The sequence below is a fragment of the Marmota flaviventris genome, chromosome X (genome assembly GCF_047511675.1).
Source record: "Marmota flaviventris isolate mMarFla1 chromosome X, mMarFla1.hap1, whole genome shotgun sequence".
NCBI classification, from domain to species: domain Eukaryota; kingdom Metazoa; phylum Chordata; class Mammalia; order Rodentia; family Sciuridae; genus Marmota; species Marmota flaviventris.
Genome location: NC_092518.1, coordinates 18,558,578 through 18,573,374, shown reverse-complemented (window position 1 = coordinate 18,573,374; position 14,797 = coordinate 18,558,578). Strand labels below are relative to the sequence as shown.

Sequence of the window (14,797 nt, the reverse complement as noted above, 5' to 3'; positions counted from 1 at the left end):
CAGCAATTTACTATGGAGAACAGCTGGGCATTATCTGCCAGGTGGGAAGTACATGTAAACAACAGCATAATGGGACGCACCCTGAACAGCTGCCTGTGCTAAGGCCTCCTTCTAGACTAAACTGCCAGGCATTACAGAGATAAAGTGATTCCAAATATACCTACAATCATTCAAGGAAAATCTTGATGAAAAAACACAAAAGGAAATAAACACACTAAAATATACAAACCAATTCCTTAACTTCCCTTTAGGGGAAAAAAAAAGCACATTTATCAACAACCTACTTAGCATTATGACTAAATTTTTCCTTACGTGGATTTTTTACTTCAAGCCAACAAGGTCCTTTGATCTTTCTGTTCATCAAGAACAGTTCCAAGCTGGATGTGTTGGTTCCAAATACATGAGAAAAAGTTTCTCCTTTCAAATCCTGAGGAAGCTGTGGTACTTCTGCCTAAAAGAGGAAAAAAAATCTTTTTTGTTTAAAACTATTACTTCACATTTTTCCAAGTCTATATTTGAAATAAACAAAAGCCTCTCTATGAAGCAGCAGAAGAAACCCCTTTGATACATGTGAAATGTAATTTGCTACAAATGAAATCCAAAACAATTCACAGTAGGAAACAAAAACAATTCACAATGACAAAATAATGCATCTTGATGACACCCATTAGAAGAAAATAGGCCAAGAAGCTCCCCCAAGAGAGAATTTGTGTCCAGAGCTGTACATGCCTCACTGATAAAGAATAGCCAAGTAAGTACCACTCCATTAGAAGAATGAAAGCAATAGAGTGGGACTCATTGAAAAAGCTTCCATCACCACTGCCAAAAACATTTTTTAAAAGTTTCCCTTTTCCAACATTGTGGGATCAAAACACTAGAACAAAGGTAAAAAGAGGTTAAGGTCTGGTTAATTAACACCCTACAGCAACGACCTTGCCTGTCACAGGAGCAAGAGCAAGAGCAGCACTATAATGATGCTACTGACACTCCTCTCTCACCTTTCCACTGCTTACAAGAGACATTTAACAGACTAATGATGTCCAACTCCATCATGTGGCATTCATTCCACTTGACAAACAATTGTGCTGTTTCAAGTTATTTATTTAAAGATGCATACTTGAAAGCAGAGAAAGACAGTATAACCTGTAGACTATGTACTTAAAATTAATTTTATCCATTTCAGTTATTCATTACTGTAAGTCCACCTCAATGAACTGTGGGCTTGAGGAGCTCTGTCAGTACTCCTAATTGAAAGCTAGTTGAAAGTTCAAAAGTAGAAAAAAATGCCATTCACCAAAACCAGGTAATTTTCTTTGTTTAACTTACCGAGTATCTAACTTCCAAGTATTGAGATTTTTCGGGAACATCAGGTATCTCAAAAGCATAATTCTTTTCCACTGTCTGGATAAGTAGATGTTTTAAAAAATCATTAAGACAAAAACTTTTCAAAACGCAAATTAGCCAGCATTACATAAATAATACATTTTCCTATATTAAATCATCAGTAATCTAGCATCCTTATGGGACACAAGAGTAATTAAAGCCAAAAAGGTATCCTTTCACCTTTCAACTAGAACTAAGACACATAGTGACAATGTTAAAAAGACTTCTCTTAGACACTACAGAAATCAAAATATTTGCATTCAAATAGGAGCAAGAAGAGATTTTTTTTTTACAATGTTAATGCATTAAATCATTTGTCAAGAGACACGTTGTGGCACATGCCTACAATCCCAGCTACTCTCAGAAGTCTGGGTAGGAGAATCGTGAGTTTAAGTCCAGAGCTATACATGCCTCACTGATAAAACATAGCAAAACATTGTCTCAAAAAATAAAAATTATTTGTTACTAATTGACATTAAGCAACTCCATCTTGCTAGAATAATCAATACTATAATCATAGTTCATATGTAGTAAGTATTGGCTATGTGTCAAGTACTATTCTAATCATTTAATATGAATCAAGAGATTTAACCCTTTTGACAATGCTTGCAATAGGGCCTCATTTGCCAAATAAAGAAACAGGCACAGGGAAGTCACTTGGCACTTGTTCATAGTCAGATACTAGTAAGCAGCAGGGCTAAGACTTAAATCACAAGCAACCTGACTCTAACATTCATATGCTTCGCCATTACAACACATTGTCTCTGGAATTTTATGTTTTTAGTTTTTGTTTGCAGTGCTAGGAATAAAACCCAAGGCCTTGTGCATTATTACTTGTGGAAATTTAAAGAAGTGACTCAGCCACAATCCAAAACTTAAGTAGTTAAGAGTGTTAGCTGTATCTTTTGCAACTCAATCCTCCCTTTCTTTCCATCACTATAACTTCCCATATTTTTAGTGGGCTACAGACCCCACAATTATGGCCAAAGGCATCAATATCTCACTAAAATCAAAATATTGTTTCTTTTTTTAGGGGCATTCTCCACTGAGCTATATCCCCAGCTATTTTTATTTTTTGAGACAGAGTCTCACTAAGTTACTATGGTTGGTCTCAAACTTGTAATCCTTCTGCCTTAGCCTCCCAAGTCACTGGAATCAGAGGCATGTGCCACCAACACCAGTTTGGACAATTTGTCATACACATCACACGAATATAAGACTTTCATTCTATCAGAAATAACATCATAGTCCCTGATTTTTAAAACTAAAACTTACTTAACCTTCTAATCAAAATGCATTGGCAATAACTAATTATAAAATCAAAATGTTTTCTTTGCCATTTCAGAATAAAAACATGAAATGTAAGCATTTAAAGTAATTTGCTTTGAGTTATCTATATATTCAAATTCATGACCATTATTTTACAAGCAGTTTAAAAAGAAAGTAAAATATTTTAAAAAATCTAACACAGTTTTTATATTCATGCCTATGAGATTGCCATTCTAGGAGTTCATAACCCACTTGAATCAAAGTGTGAAATATGATATGTCAAGAACTATGTAATGTTTTGAACAACCAACAATAAAAATTTAAAAAAAGAGATTGCCATTCTATGAGTTAGAGATATGCAGAAGGCACTTTGTATGAAGTAGATATGCAATACCTATTTACAAAATCAAGACATTAACAAACAACAAATTAAGAAAGCTGGGCAAAAATTTACAACCAAATACAAACCTTGGACTTGAACTTCATAATTTTATATTTTGCTGCTATTCTTTCATCAAATTCATCGTAAACATCCTTCATTGTAACTGGAATTTCTGTTTCCTTCCCTGTATTTAGATCAATTTTCTGTTCACCCGTGGAAAGGAGAAAAGGGAGAAAAAGTATCTGTACATAAGATCTTCTTAACCACCAGAAACCCAAGTTTAAAACAGTTTTCATCCTCACCCATTTAAACACTTAATAGCACAGTCTCAACAATGAGTTCAAAGGCAAAAACAATCCCTAAAAAATACTAAACCCAATGGCTAATTCCTCCCAAAGCATCATAAAGCAAGGCAAAGATGATCAATGCTAAAAAACAATGGGAAAATAAGTATTATAAATCCTGACCAAGATGCTCCACAATTCAACAGAAATGGGGAGGGGCTGATACTGGGAGGGAGCTGGAGATATTAAAAGTCCTAATAAAGAAGAAGCAAATGGAACTGATCTTGTTAAATGGCCACAGGGGAAATATTACAGCTGCCTATGCAACAAGAGCAGGAAAACTGGGCCAAATGCCATGTCACATTTTAGAGCCTAAGAGTCCCAAGCCCAATTATTATGGAAATGAGGAGTAAGGGAAATATAACATTCTGTATTAAAACTCAAGACACTTTTACTCTAACAAGTTGAAAAACTGAGTTCAACTTCATTTCTCTAATTTTCCCATCCTCTATTGGAATTGCTGACAATCAGTGGTCATGAAGCAGGGAGTAAGAAAGAATTGGGGTTGTGAAGAACTGCTACCCTACTGAAGGATAGGGTTGACCTTGGAATAGAGAATGGGTACCATATATAATTACTGAAATCTCAAAGCTAATCACTAATGCTTACCATTTCACGGGGAAGGAAGTACAGTGTTCGCTCAATGTTTTTCACCATGACACAACAGCTCACGTGGGTCTTGGCTGATTCAATAAAAACTTTTCCAAACAGAAATACCACACCTGAAAGAATAAGGGAAAACTTAATTGAAATTGAAAAGAAAACATTTCAATTACACCAAATCATAAGAACAACGTAAAGGCTCACTGAACATGTCCACACATTTATATCTTTGTGATAACATTCTGACAGCAAACATATATAAAACCAGTTCTTTGTTTTTAAAATATTTATTTTTAGTTGTAGTTGTACACAATACCTTCATTTTATTTATTTACTTTTATGTGCTGAGGATCCAACCCAGGGCTGCACACGTGCAAGGCAAACACTCTACTGCTGAGACACAACTCCAGCCCCAAAACCAGTTCTTAACTCAGTACTTACGCCATAGTACACTATCACAGTGATACAACCCCAGGAAGAAAGGGGATAGAATAATTCTCTAATTTGGTATAAACAGTTTCCCTATAACCAGTATTATCCAGATTAAGAAAAATAAAACAACTATTGTCTAACAAATCTGCTATTACAACCTCTCATGAAAACATGCAAATATGAGAATATCATTCTAAATTTATTTTTTATTTACACTTACTGATAAAAAACAATCTTCATGTATTGGGATACATACATCAGTATTTTTCTGTATGTAAAGTTGTATTTGGGAAAAACAATTCATCTTGTATCTTATGGTTTGGAAATGAGGTACCCCTCAAAACTCCTGTTGATGCCAAAATATTCAGGAGTAAAATGATTTGATTATAAGAGCTGTAACCTTAACCTAACAGTCCATTCTAGCTTGAATGGACTAACTAAATGGTAACTATAGGGAGGTGAAGCATGGTTGGAGGAATTTGGTCACTAGGAGCCTGCCTTTGAGGTTTATATTTTGTCCCTTGCACCTCAACTCCTCTCTCTTCTTTCTGCCTACCATATGCTAAGCAGCTTTCCTCACTGTACCCTTCTGCCATGATGTTCTGCCACAACTTGGGCCCAGAGCAATAGTCAGTCAGTCGTTCATGGACTGAACCTCTGAAACCATAAGCCCCAAATGAACTTTTCCTCCTCTAAGTTGTTCTTGTCAGGTATTTGATCATAGTGATAAAAAGCTGCCTAACACATCTCTTATTCTATATAAACATAAATATCTCATAACAGGGTTCTATTATAATCTATTTCACCCTTTCTATATCACAAGTTACTTAACATATCTAGCTAGGTAGTATTTATACTGTTCCTTTCTCTTCTGCTTCTATTTAACAAATGGTTTACTAATAAAATTAGTAGATATCCTTCTTTTGTGATCCCTCAGAAATATACACAACGAAGTAAAAACATGCCTTTCTAAACATCAAGTTATTGTTCTCCCATCTCTTCAACAGAAAACTAGCCATTAAGAAAGGACTGCTGGGCTGGAGTTGTGGCTCAGCAGTAGAGCACTTGCCTAGCATGTTCAAAGCCCTGGATTCAATCCTCAGCATCACATAAAAATTAATAAAATAAAGGTATTGTGTCCAACTACAACTAAAAAATATTTTTAAAAAGAAAGAAAGAAAGGACTCCTAAGATCTGATAGTCAACCCAAGAGAAGGTCACTGTAAAAAAAAATCCCAGGCTCCATGAACTAGACAGCAGTAATCAACATAGCCACTTATCTGAGACACTAAGAAAATTCTGGTACATGCAAAGGCTACTGTTCACAAAGCCAATTACCCCAGTTTCACAAGACAGTTCATCATCAGTATTTCCTTTTGTCACTTATTCTAGTAGAAATAAGACTATCTAAGGATTTTCATTTCTGCAGATGATTAAAATTCTTACAAGTGTTGTGTGATTTTCAGCTGGGGTGGGGGAAGTGGGGAAGATAAGGGAGAGGAAAGGGCGGACCATGGGACGATTTAAAGAAAAAATTCACAGTAGCACAGAAATTTAGAAGTCATCCTCATGACAGTTAAAGATGGAAAAACAAAATTCCATGCAAAGAAAAATAAAGACCCTAATATTGGATTCAAAGATTCAAATAGCTCATTTTACAGTCAAACTAATATCACACTTCATGCAACACATTTGACACTGTTTATGCCTCGTTTGCCACAAAAAGATCATGGTAAACAAAGATTATACTCCCCCCAAAGTTACTAGCTGAAACCAGGTGCAGTCAGGATTATTCAACCTTGAAAAAGTCATAATGAAGACAGGATATCTTCCCATATGCAAAGAGTAAGATTCTTTTCATAATTATGGTGCATTCAGCAACAACTGACTGACTTAGAATCTGTAAGAAAGTGAGAAACAATAACAGGGTCTTTGGGAGTACTTCGTTTTTATTAGCAGCATTGATTTCACAAAGCTCAGTGATCATTACCTACTATCACGATGAAACTGTTCAACCCTCTGAAATTTAAGGATTTTTAAAAAAAGCTATTTTATTTAACCCATTGGCATCAAAAACAGAGAAAGATGTGCCACCTCAGAGAACACAACTTGCAAAGTACCACAGAATGGCAAAGTGGACTGACAATGAGAAGCCCCGACTTCTGCCACTGAAGAGTCAACTACTTTTTTTCCCCAGAGCCTGTTTCCTGCTAAGTGAATAACTAGACTAGATAATCTCTGAAGCCTTTTTCAGCACTTGTATGACAAAAAAAAATTAACTGAGCTGGCCATCATGGCATGTGCCTGTAGCCCCAGCTACTCAGGCAGCTGAGACAGGAAAACTGCTTGAGCCCAGCTGGAGCATCGCTTGAGCCCATAAGTCTGAGGCCAACAGGGGCAACATAGTGAGATCCCCCATCTCAAAAAAGATAATTGTGAAATGTTACCCTGGGCTGGAGGTACAACTCAGTGGTAGAGTACATGCCCTGGTTCAATTCTTAGCACCACCAAAAAATTTTTCCCCACTATTGATTTTAAAAGCCTATCCATGGCTGGGCGTGGTGATGCATGCCTATAATCCCAGAGGTTTGGGAGGCTAAGGCAAGAGGATCACAAGTTCAAAGCCAGCCTCAGCAAAAAAGCAGGGCGCAAGAAACTCAGTGAGACCCTGTCTCTAATAAAATATCAAACAGGGGTGGGGATGTGGCTCAGTGGTCAAGTGCCCCCCAGTTCAATCCCCAGTACAAAAAAAAAAACCTATCCATGACACTGGCCTGATATCAGAAATTAATTACTTTGAAAAAAATTTAGTTGTGCCTCCATGTTTCAATCTTAGCCTCCAATATCCCTTACTACAAACTATCACTAATTAAGAAAAATGTCTGTGATGATATATATTTGTTTGGTATCTGACCCATCCAATATAGTAGCTACTTTTCACATGTGGCCATTAAGCACTTAAAAGGTGGCTACTGGTTGAGAAACTGAATTTTAAATTTTACTTCCTTTTAAACAGTATAAATTAAAAGAACTACATATGGCCATTATATTGGACATTATGGTACCTTAGTAGATCCCTGCCCTGTGAAACAATGGTATTTACTAATAAGAGTATAAACCAAAAAACAAACGGTAAAAATAGCAAACTCTTTTTCACAAACAGTTTAGCTGTGGATGGACACAATATCTTATTTTTATGTGGTGCTGAAGATCAAACTCAGTGCCCCATAAATAATAGGCCAACACTTTTCCACTGAGCTAAAACCCCAACCCAGAACTGTTGTTTAAGGTTCTGATCCTTGGCAACCAACGCTGGTAATGATGCTTTATAGGCACTTACTTGGGAGGGGGTCACCATCCACTTTTGTTTTACTCATTCTTATTTCACACTGCTACAAGAATTTAGGAAGCAAACTAAATAATGGCAGCAAATTCAACTCTGGTGCTCTGTAACTCTCCATGTGCATCCACCAGACTGTCAATCACTGTGTAGTTTATTTCAGAGACCATTTACTGCATGCCTACTATGGACCTGGCATTGTACTGAATACTGGAAATGAAAGATTTCTAGCAGCTTAAAGGCTTTGGGATAGAGAAAAAAACTGATTCAGATCATTTCAAAATCAGATGACAAAACTACAATGAGAAAGGGTATGATGGGGTCATAGGACTCTAAGGTCCATCTAGAGGTTTAGGAAAACTTTCAGGAAATGACAACTGAGCTGAATCTTGAAGAATGTGTCAGATAAGGGCATCCCAGTCAGACAAATACTATGAGTAAAAGGACACGCAGGAGCAATTTCTAGGGCAAAAATTCATAGACAGCAGGCATCAGAAACCTTGCTAAGGAGCTTGGACTCTATGTTATAAGCAATAGCTACTGAGGATTTTTTTAAATGAGGAAATGATATAGTCAATGTTACTCTCTGATCAATCACTCTGGCAGTAATGTGGAAGATAACAGTTTAGAGATCAATTAGGAGGCTGGTACAATGAATTCAGTAGGCAAGAAGGGTTCAGGGCACCAGTTATGAGGAGATAGATTATCTACTTTAGAAGGAGTAAACTAACAAGTGAGGAAAAGGAGGGAATCAAGGATGGCTTCCAGGTTTCTGGTTTTGATGGAACCATTAACCAATGGGTTAATAATTAATCAAATCTATAAGGTCCCTTTTACCATGCAAGGAAACATCACAAGCTCCAAATATTAGTACATGGACATCTTTAGGGAGAGGGGTCATTATGCTACCTATTACACCTCTCAGTTCCATGAAGTTGAGAAGTTCTCTCGGAGGTCTTAGAAAACAGGAAGAAGACAAAAAAAAACAGGACTAAAAAAAATCCCAGAATTAACAGGCAGCTACTCAAATTCAGAGATGAAAAACAAATGAGATATGTCAAAATTATTTTGCCTCCTATCTTTTAGGCAAAGGGTAAAGATTAAAAACAGAGAATATCCACTATTTCTGTTTAATGAAAAAACATTCATTTGGAGGTGATTTTTAAATTAAAAAAAAGTTATCTTGAAGAACTGAAATAATACATACTCAATTTGGTTAAAGAGAAACAGGCCCAGAAGTACCACCAGAAATATATTTGTTCAATTTGAGGAGGGTCTTTTCTAACAGTTACTGTTGTTAAAAATGGAATGAGCCTCCTCTGTCATCTTAAGGGCATTCTTGGCTCCTGTAAGATGATTTTTTTTTCCTCTACAAAGAGGGAGTTAGTAAGACCCCCCTCATCAGAAGGTCAGGCCTGTGAATTCTAAAAGAGAATAAACGTTTTGTTCCATTTGTTGTGTGGCCCTCTTCTTCAATTTATTCCCAGCATTTTGTGAATCAAGAATTCACAATACTAGCTCATTAGGATGACCTGGGAATCAGTCTTGATTTCTCCTTTCCATCAATGCTCAGATTCAATCCATCAACAAGTTTGTATCAAAATACTTGTTAAATGCCTTCATTTCTCTCCTTCCCAGCCTCCAGGGTCCAAGTAACTAGTACCTCTGCCCTGGAATGACTGATCTCCAGGGCTTCCATAATTTCCTACCACCCCACTCTAGCTCACCCTTCTACAGCTATATATACAAGCATGCACACACAGAATAACATGTCTGTTATTCTCTTCACAGACAAGAGAATTCCTGTTGAAATGCAAAGTCAATTATGGGACCATCCATCTTATGTGGCCTTTTACCTTTATCTCCAACTTCACTGCATACCAATCTTATCACTTGATAACTATGCTACTATCACACAGGCCACCTTCTTCGTGTCAGTCCTTCCCACTTACTGGATTCTTAGCTGAAATGTCCTTTCCTCGACTCTGTATGTGCCTCACATCTTAGCCCAGAGATCATCTCTTAAGACAGGCCTTCACTGAGCATCCTACAACTAACTCCCTTTTACATCAGTTTCTTTTATTTATAGCCAATTTCTCCCCACCCACTCCCACCCCATTAAAATATAAGCAACATTATAGCATAGGGAATTTGTGCAGTTTGTTCACCCCCTCTCAGTGTCTTAAACACAACATGTGTCCAATTTGCTAAATAAAGAGACAAATTAATGACTGATTCCATTTGCAGTATAATCCTGCAACTTCAGATACATCGATGGCAAAGTACAAGCACATTCAAAAATCACAAATAACTGATTTTTGGAATAAGCATTTTAAGGACTATTCACACCACAGGGTGGCTCACGCACTTTACAATGAACAAGTACTGCTCTCCTATAACACACTTACATGAGGGCAGAGCCTGTGCCAATGTTCATCACTAAATATTTAAGGGAAAACTTGCTACTCCATCAAGACATATGGTTACTTTATCTTTGATTACCTGGTTGGTTGTACTGATCTTCATAAGCATCCAACCAATAAAACTGGAACACTTGTTCTTCATCTGTCCCTTTTACCAATGGGAGTTGACTGGAATCCACTTGAATTTCTTGTGCTGAGAAACTGCTATCATCTTCCTGATCAATGCCCCAACAAGAGTCATCTGGGAGAAAACTTCCCCTGCAGAAATCAAATTTTCCAAAACTTTTCAAAATCTAACAGAGTAGGGCTGGTGCTACTGCTCAGTGGCAGAGCGCTTGCCTAACGTGTGAGGCACTGGGTTCAATCCTTAACACTGCATAAAAACCTAAACAAATAAAGGCATGCTGTCCATCTACAACTATGAAAACTTTTTTTTTAATCTTGGCTGGGACAGTAGCTCAGTGGTAGAGAACTTGCCTAGCACATGTGAGGCACTGGGTTCAATCCTCAGCACCACATAAAAATAAATAAATAAAATAAAGATATTGTGTCCATCTACAATGAAAAAAAATTTTTTTTAAAAATCTAACAGAGGGGCTGGGGATGTGGCTCAAGCGGTAGCGCGCTCGCCTGGCATGTGTGCGGTCTGGGTTTGATCCTCAGCACCACATGCAAAGATGTTGTGTCCACCGAAAACTAAAAAATAAATATTAAAAAATTTCAAAAAAAAATCTAACAGATTAATTGGAGTGCTATCTGCCAGGGAAAAAAAATACCAGAAAATGCTCTTACAAGCAAGACGTGGACTCTTTCCTAGGATCCGCCTTATGTTTCATCCTCTCTGCTGGCTCACTCTCTTGGTCCCAAGTCTTGGCAGCCATAGGCTTCATGTCCACCTCCTCAGCTTCCATGGGCTCATCAAAGTCACCATCTTCAAACTCCATTTCCCCTGACTCACACTCATCTTCCAGACACTCTGGCTGCACCAGCTCTCCTGTAGACATCAGCATATATTCCTGTCACATGCTAGTACCTGGAGCACAATGGTTTACCCAACACTGAAATATCAGCACATCCCTTTTCCTACACTTGTATTTCTCTTTAGTCTCCAAATTGGATGTTTTTAACTTTTAGTGCTACAAATCCAAATCTTTCACACTTAGACTTGCCATCACAATACCTCCACTTCTTCTACTGCTGTAAAAACAACTGCTCAACACCCTTGCACTTCTGCCTGACATCAGACTTACCAGCAAATTCAGCTCGTTTAAGAGGAGCAGGAGTTAATGAAAGCTCCTTCCTGGCGACAGGGGAAGCAGTTTTTCCTGAAGGAATTGCCTGTAAACATTTTTAAATGTTTAGTCACTTAGACTTGCATACTAAAAATATGTAACTGTCCTACCCTGACCAAAGATAATGACAGTTCCCATTTATAAAAAGATTTTATGTATTATTAATGTAACAGCTTCAATTATTTTACTGTTACCTAGATTTACAGAAAAAAATACTTGTTTCCAGGAGGAAAATTATTGCATTTAGCACAGTTGTAATACCTATAATAAACACATATTAGTTACTACAAAATTTACTATGAAAAAAGCAGGCACATGCTATTTTTGAAATACACAAAACTATATATTGAATGGCAGTCCTAATTTTTAAAAAATCAAAAATAAATTCAAAGCCATTTCCTTCACATAGAAAAGCAAAAATAAATAAATTTAAAACAATATCATAAATCAAGCAGGGTATCTCTATACGCTTTACCTTGGGAGTGTACACAGCAAAAGGATTCAGAGAAGCTCCAGTAGATCTTTTCTTCTTAGGTATTATTATAGGTGGAAGAGTTATTTGAGGTTTCTAAAAGGAAGGGTAAGACAGACATTCACTGCCATGCTTGGTTTACCACGTAACAGATAAAGTGCATTTCTTCGCTCACTGAAACCCAATAAGCATTTTTCCTTCCCTGCCGCCCCCCCCAGGATCTATGTTCATACACTGTGGTTACTATAGCAACAATACTACAGAAATCACTAGAAAACCTGAATAGATACTGAATCCACCCCTCACCAATCCTTTTCTTTTTAAAATTTAACACAGTCTTTCACTTATCCTTCCAGAATATTACATTTAAAAACAATCAAGATACATATGACTGCATAGTGTTGATGCTAGATTATTTTGATCTATGGTCATTTAGAAAGAAATACACTTCTAAATAAACACTTAGCCTTTATGAGAAATGGCCAAATTTCAAATTCACAGTGTAGGTGAGCCTATTTGAGTTCTATCAGGAATAGGACACTAACTCTTTCTTCACTCCCACTCAGAATTAAAGACAAGGATCTTATGCCTGATTGTGTAGACTGACAGGCTTCAATCTATTTAGGGAACATATGCTATAGCAACTGAACACAAGCAGTGAGCATTCACAGAACTGACTCCTGAGTGTATTCTTACTACTTCCAACATACACCCACACAGCCCCATCTACATAATCACATAGCTGTAACAGCTAGAAACTACTCACCTAAAATGGTGAGAAGAAACTAACTGGAAGATTTTATTTTTGTTTTTATTTTTGTGGGATATTTCTTTTGGTGGTACTGTCCTTGCATTTTTTAAATTCTAGCAAAAGTCTATTCCATACAACTTCTGAATTATTTCTAGAACCTATGTTCCCTGCACATTTTATAACTCCCAGAGAATCACTTACCTCAGTGTTCAGATCTTGTAGAATGTCACCTAGCAGTTCATCCTTAGACAAATCTACAGCTTTCTAGAGATTATAAAGGAAGGCAAAATGAGAAAGCCCTGCACATTAAATTTTCACCCAGACCACACACGACTATGAAAGGAAGAACCTAACCAATCAGTCCTTACCTCTTCATTTCATTCACTCTAAGTGCTCAAATCTATTCAGATTTTAACTACCACCTGTGTATACGTAAATTCTAAATTTATAGCTCCCATCCTCTATTTTAATTCTCATTCCATGATCTTCCTGCTAGTCACTGAAATGAAACACACTTTCAATTCAGTTTTCCTGTTCAATCTTTCTTTTCTATGTCCCAAATTCTAATCATTGAGGTGCTTAAATCATTTGAAAACTAAAGTCAACTTAGGGAGTGAAGCTGGGAAAATGTTATTTAAATATGTATTAAGTTTCTAATATCTGTATAATCATATACTAAATTCATTTCACAAAGGAAAAGACAAAATATACAGAAACCATGAAACTCACATCTGTGCTTTTCTTTCCAGCACTGGCAATGAACATTGACTTGATATTGTTTGGTTTTGTCACTGCAAGTTTCTTTACATTCTTCTTGTCTCTGTTGCGTGCTTTAGCATCCTTTCCTATTGGAATATATATTATTTAGAAACACAAAAGGTCCCAGTTCAAATTGGAAAACAAAAAGCCTAGTAGTCACTTGTTCTCCATATATGGGAATTTGGGAAGAAAATATTAAGACTTCAAAATACAAATATATGAAGATTTTACACAAGGTACATAAAAAAGAAACTTTAAAATAAGCTAAATTCAAAAACTTGGGCTAAACATTATTACAAAAACTGATAAAACACAAGTTAAATATCAGGATGAGTTAAGTGTGACTATTTAATTGCTAACGTTAGTGTGACTAAAAAGTCTTTTTTTAAGTGAGACAGGAGGGCTGGGGTTGTAGCTCAGTGGTAGAGCACTTGCCTGGCACATGTGAGGCACTGGGTTCAATCCTCAGCATCACATAAAAATAAATAAAATAAAAGTATTGTGTAAAAAAAGTAATATAGGAAAAATAAAGCCAAGCTGGAATCAAGAGATTATCCTAGTAACCTTCATGAGATCATATCTTTGATTTTATATGTAATTTGACAGAACAACTTAACTGTAAAGAAATGGAATTACCAGTTATGATACTGCAGCATCCCGATTTCCATTTTTATGAGAACAGCAACTAGACACATGCAACTATGTCACATTAACACTGAACAGCACAGAGGCATTTGCTCATTAAAAGAAAACTTTTGCCATTTATTCTCTTCTGACCATGTGTAAATCAACTTTCCTAATACTGTCAATTTTAATCTCACTTTCTGATTCATCCCAAAATAGTCTCAATCTCAAAAAAACTAAATGAATAATTAAAATAGTGTGGTAGTGGCATATATATAGAGAGACCAGATGAGTAAAAAATACAATCTAGAAAAAAGACCCCATCACATATGCAAATTTAGCATATAATAAAGGTGACAACTTATATCACTTGGGGAAAAATAGATTTATAAATAAATAGTGTTGGCTAGCCATTTGTAAGATCCATATAAACACCAAAAGGAAATTTTAAAAATAAAACTGTACAAGTACTTTAGAAAAGCAAATTCCTTTGTAACCTGGGTATAGTAAAAATCTAACACTAATTCAAAATCTACTTTCAAGGAAAAAACAGATTGATAACTTCAATTACACCAGAAAAGGAATTTAAAGAAAAACCTGGAGAAAATATTTACAATATGTATCACAGATAAAGTATCCATTACCCTGACAAACATTTCCCTGATATAAAGACCTAAAACAACCAATTGAAACTCAAAAGGAATGTGAGCAATAAATACAAAG

At 36.3% G+C, this 14,797-nt stretch overlaps 1 protein-coding gene across 1 annotated transcript in view; it reads right to left on the bottom strand.

Moving 5' to 3' along the window:
* The window catches only part of Pola1 (DNA polymerase alpha 1, catalytic subunit), a 294,232-nt gene that overhangs the window by 264,016 nt on the left and 15,419 nt on the right, over positions 1-14,797 (bottom strand). The window contains exons 5-14 of the mRNA XM_027927441.2: positions 13,421-13,536; positions 12,893-12,955; positions 11,944-12,036; positions 11,427-11,514; positions 10,969-11,170; positions 10,256-10,434; positions 3,988-4,100; positions 3,121-3,237; positions 1,327-1,401; positions 313-451 (exon numbers count right to left, since the gene is read on the bottom strand). Coding sequence (XP_027783242.1) covers positions 313-451; positions 1,327-1,401; positions 3,121-3,237; positions 3,988-4,100; positions 10,256-10,434; positions 10,969-11,170; positions 11,427-11,514; positions 11,944-12,036; positions 12,893-12,955; positions 13,421-13,536 — 1,185 coding nt within the window. The remainder of the gene's footprint in view (positions 1-312; positions 452-1,326; positions 1,402-3,120; positions 3,238-3,987; positions 4,101-10,255; positions 10,435-10,968; positions 11,171-11,426; positions 11,515-11,943; positions 12,037-12,892; positions 12,956-13,420; positions 13,537-14,797) is intronic.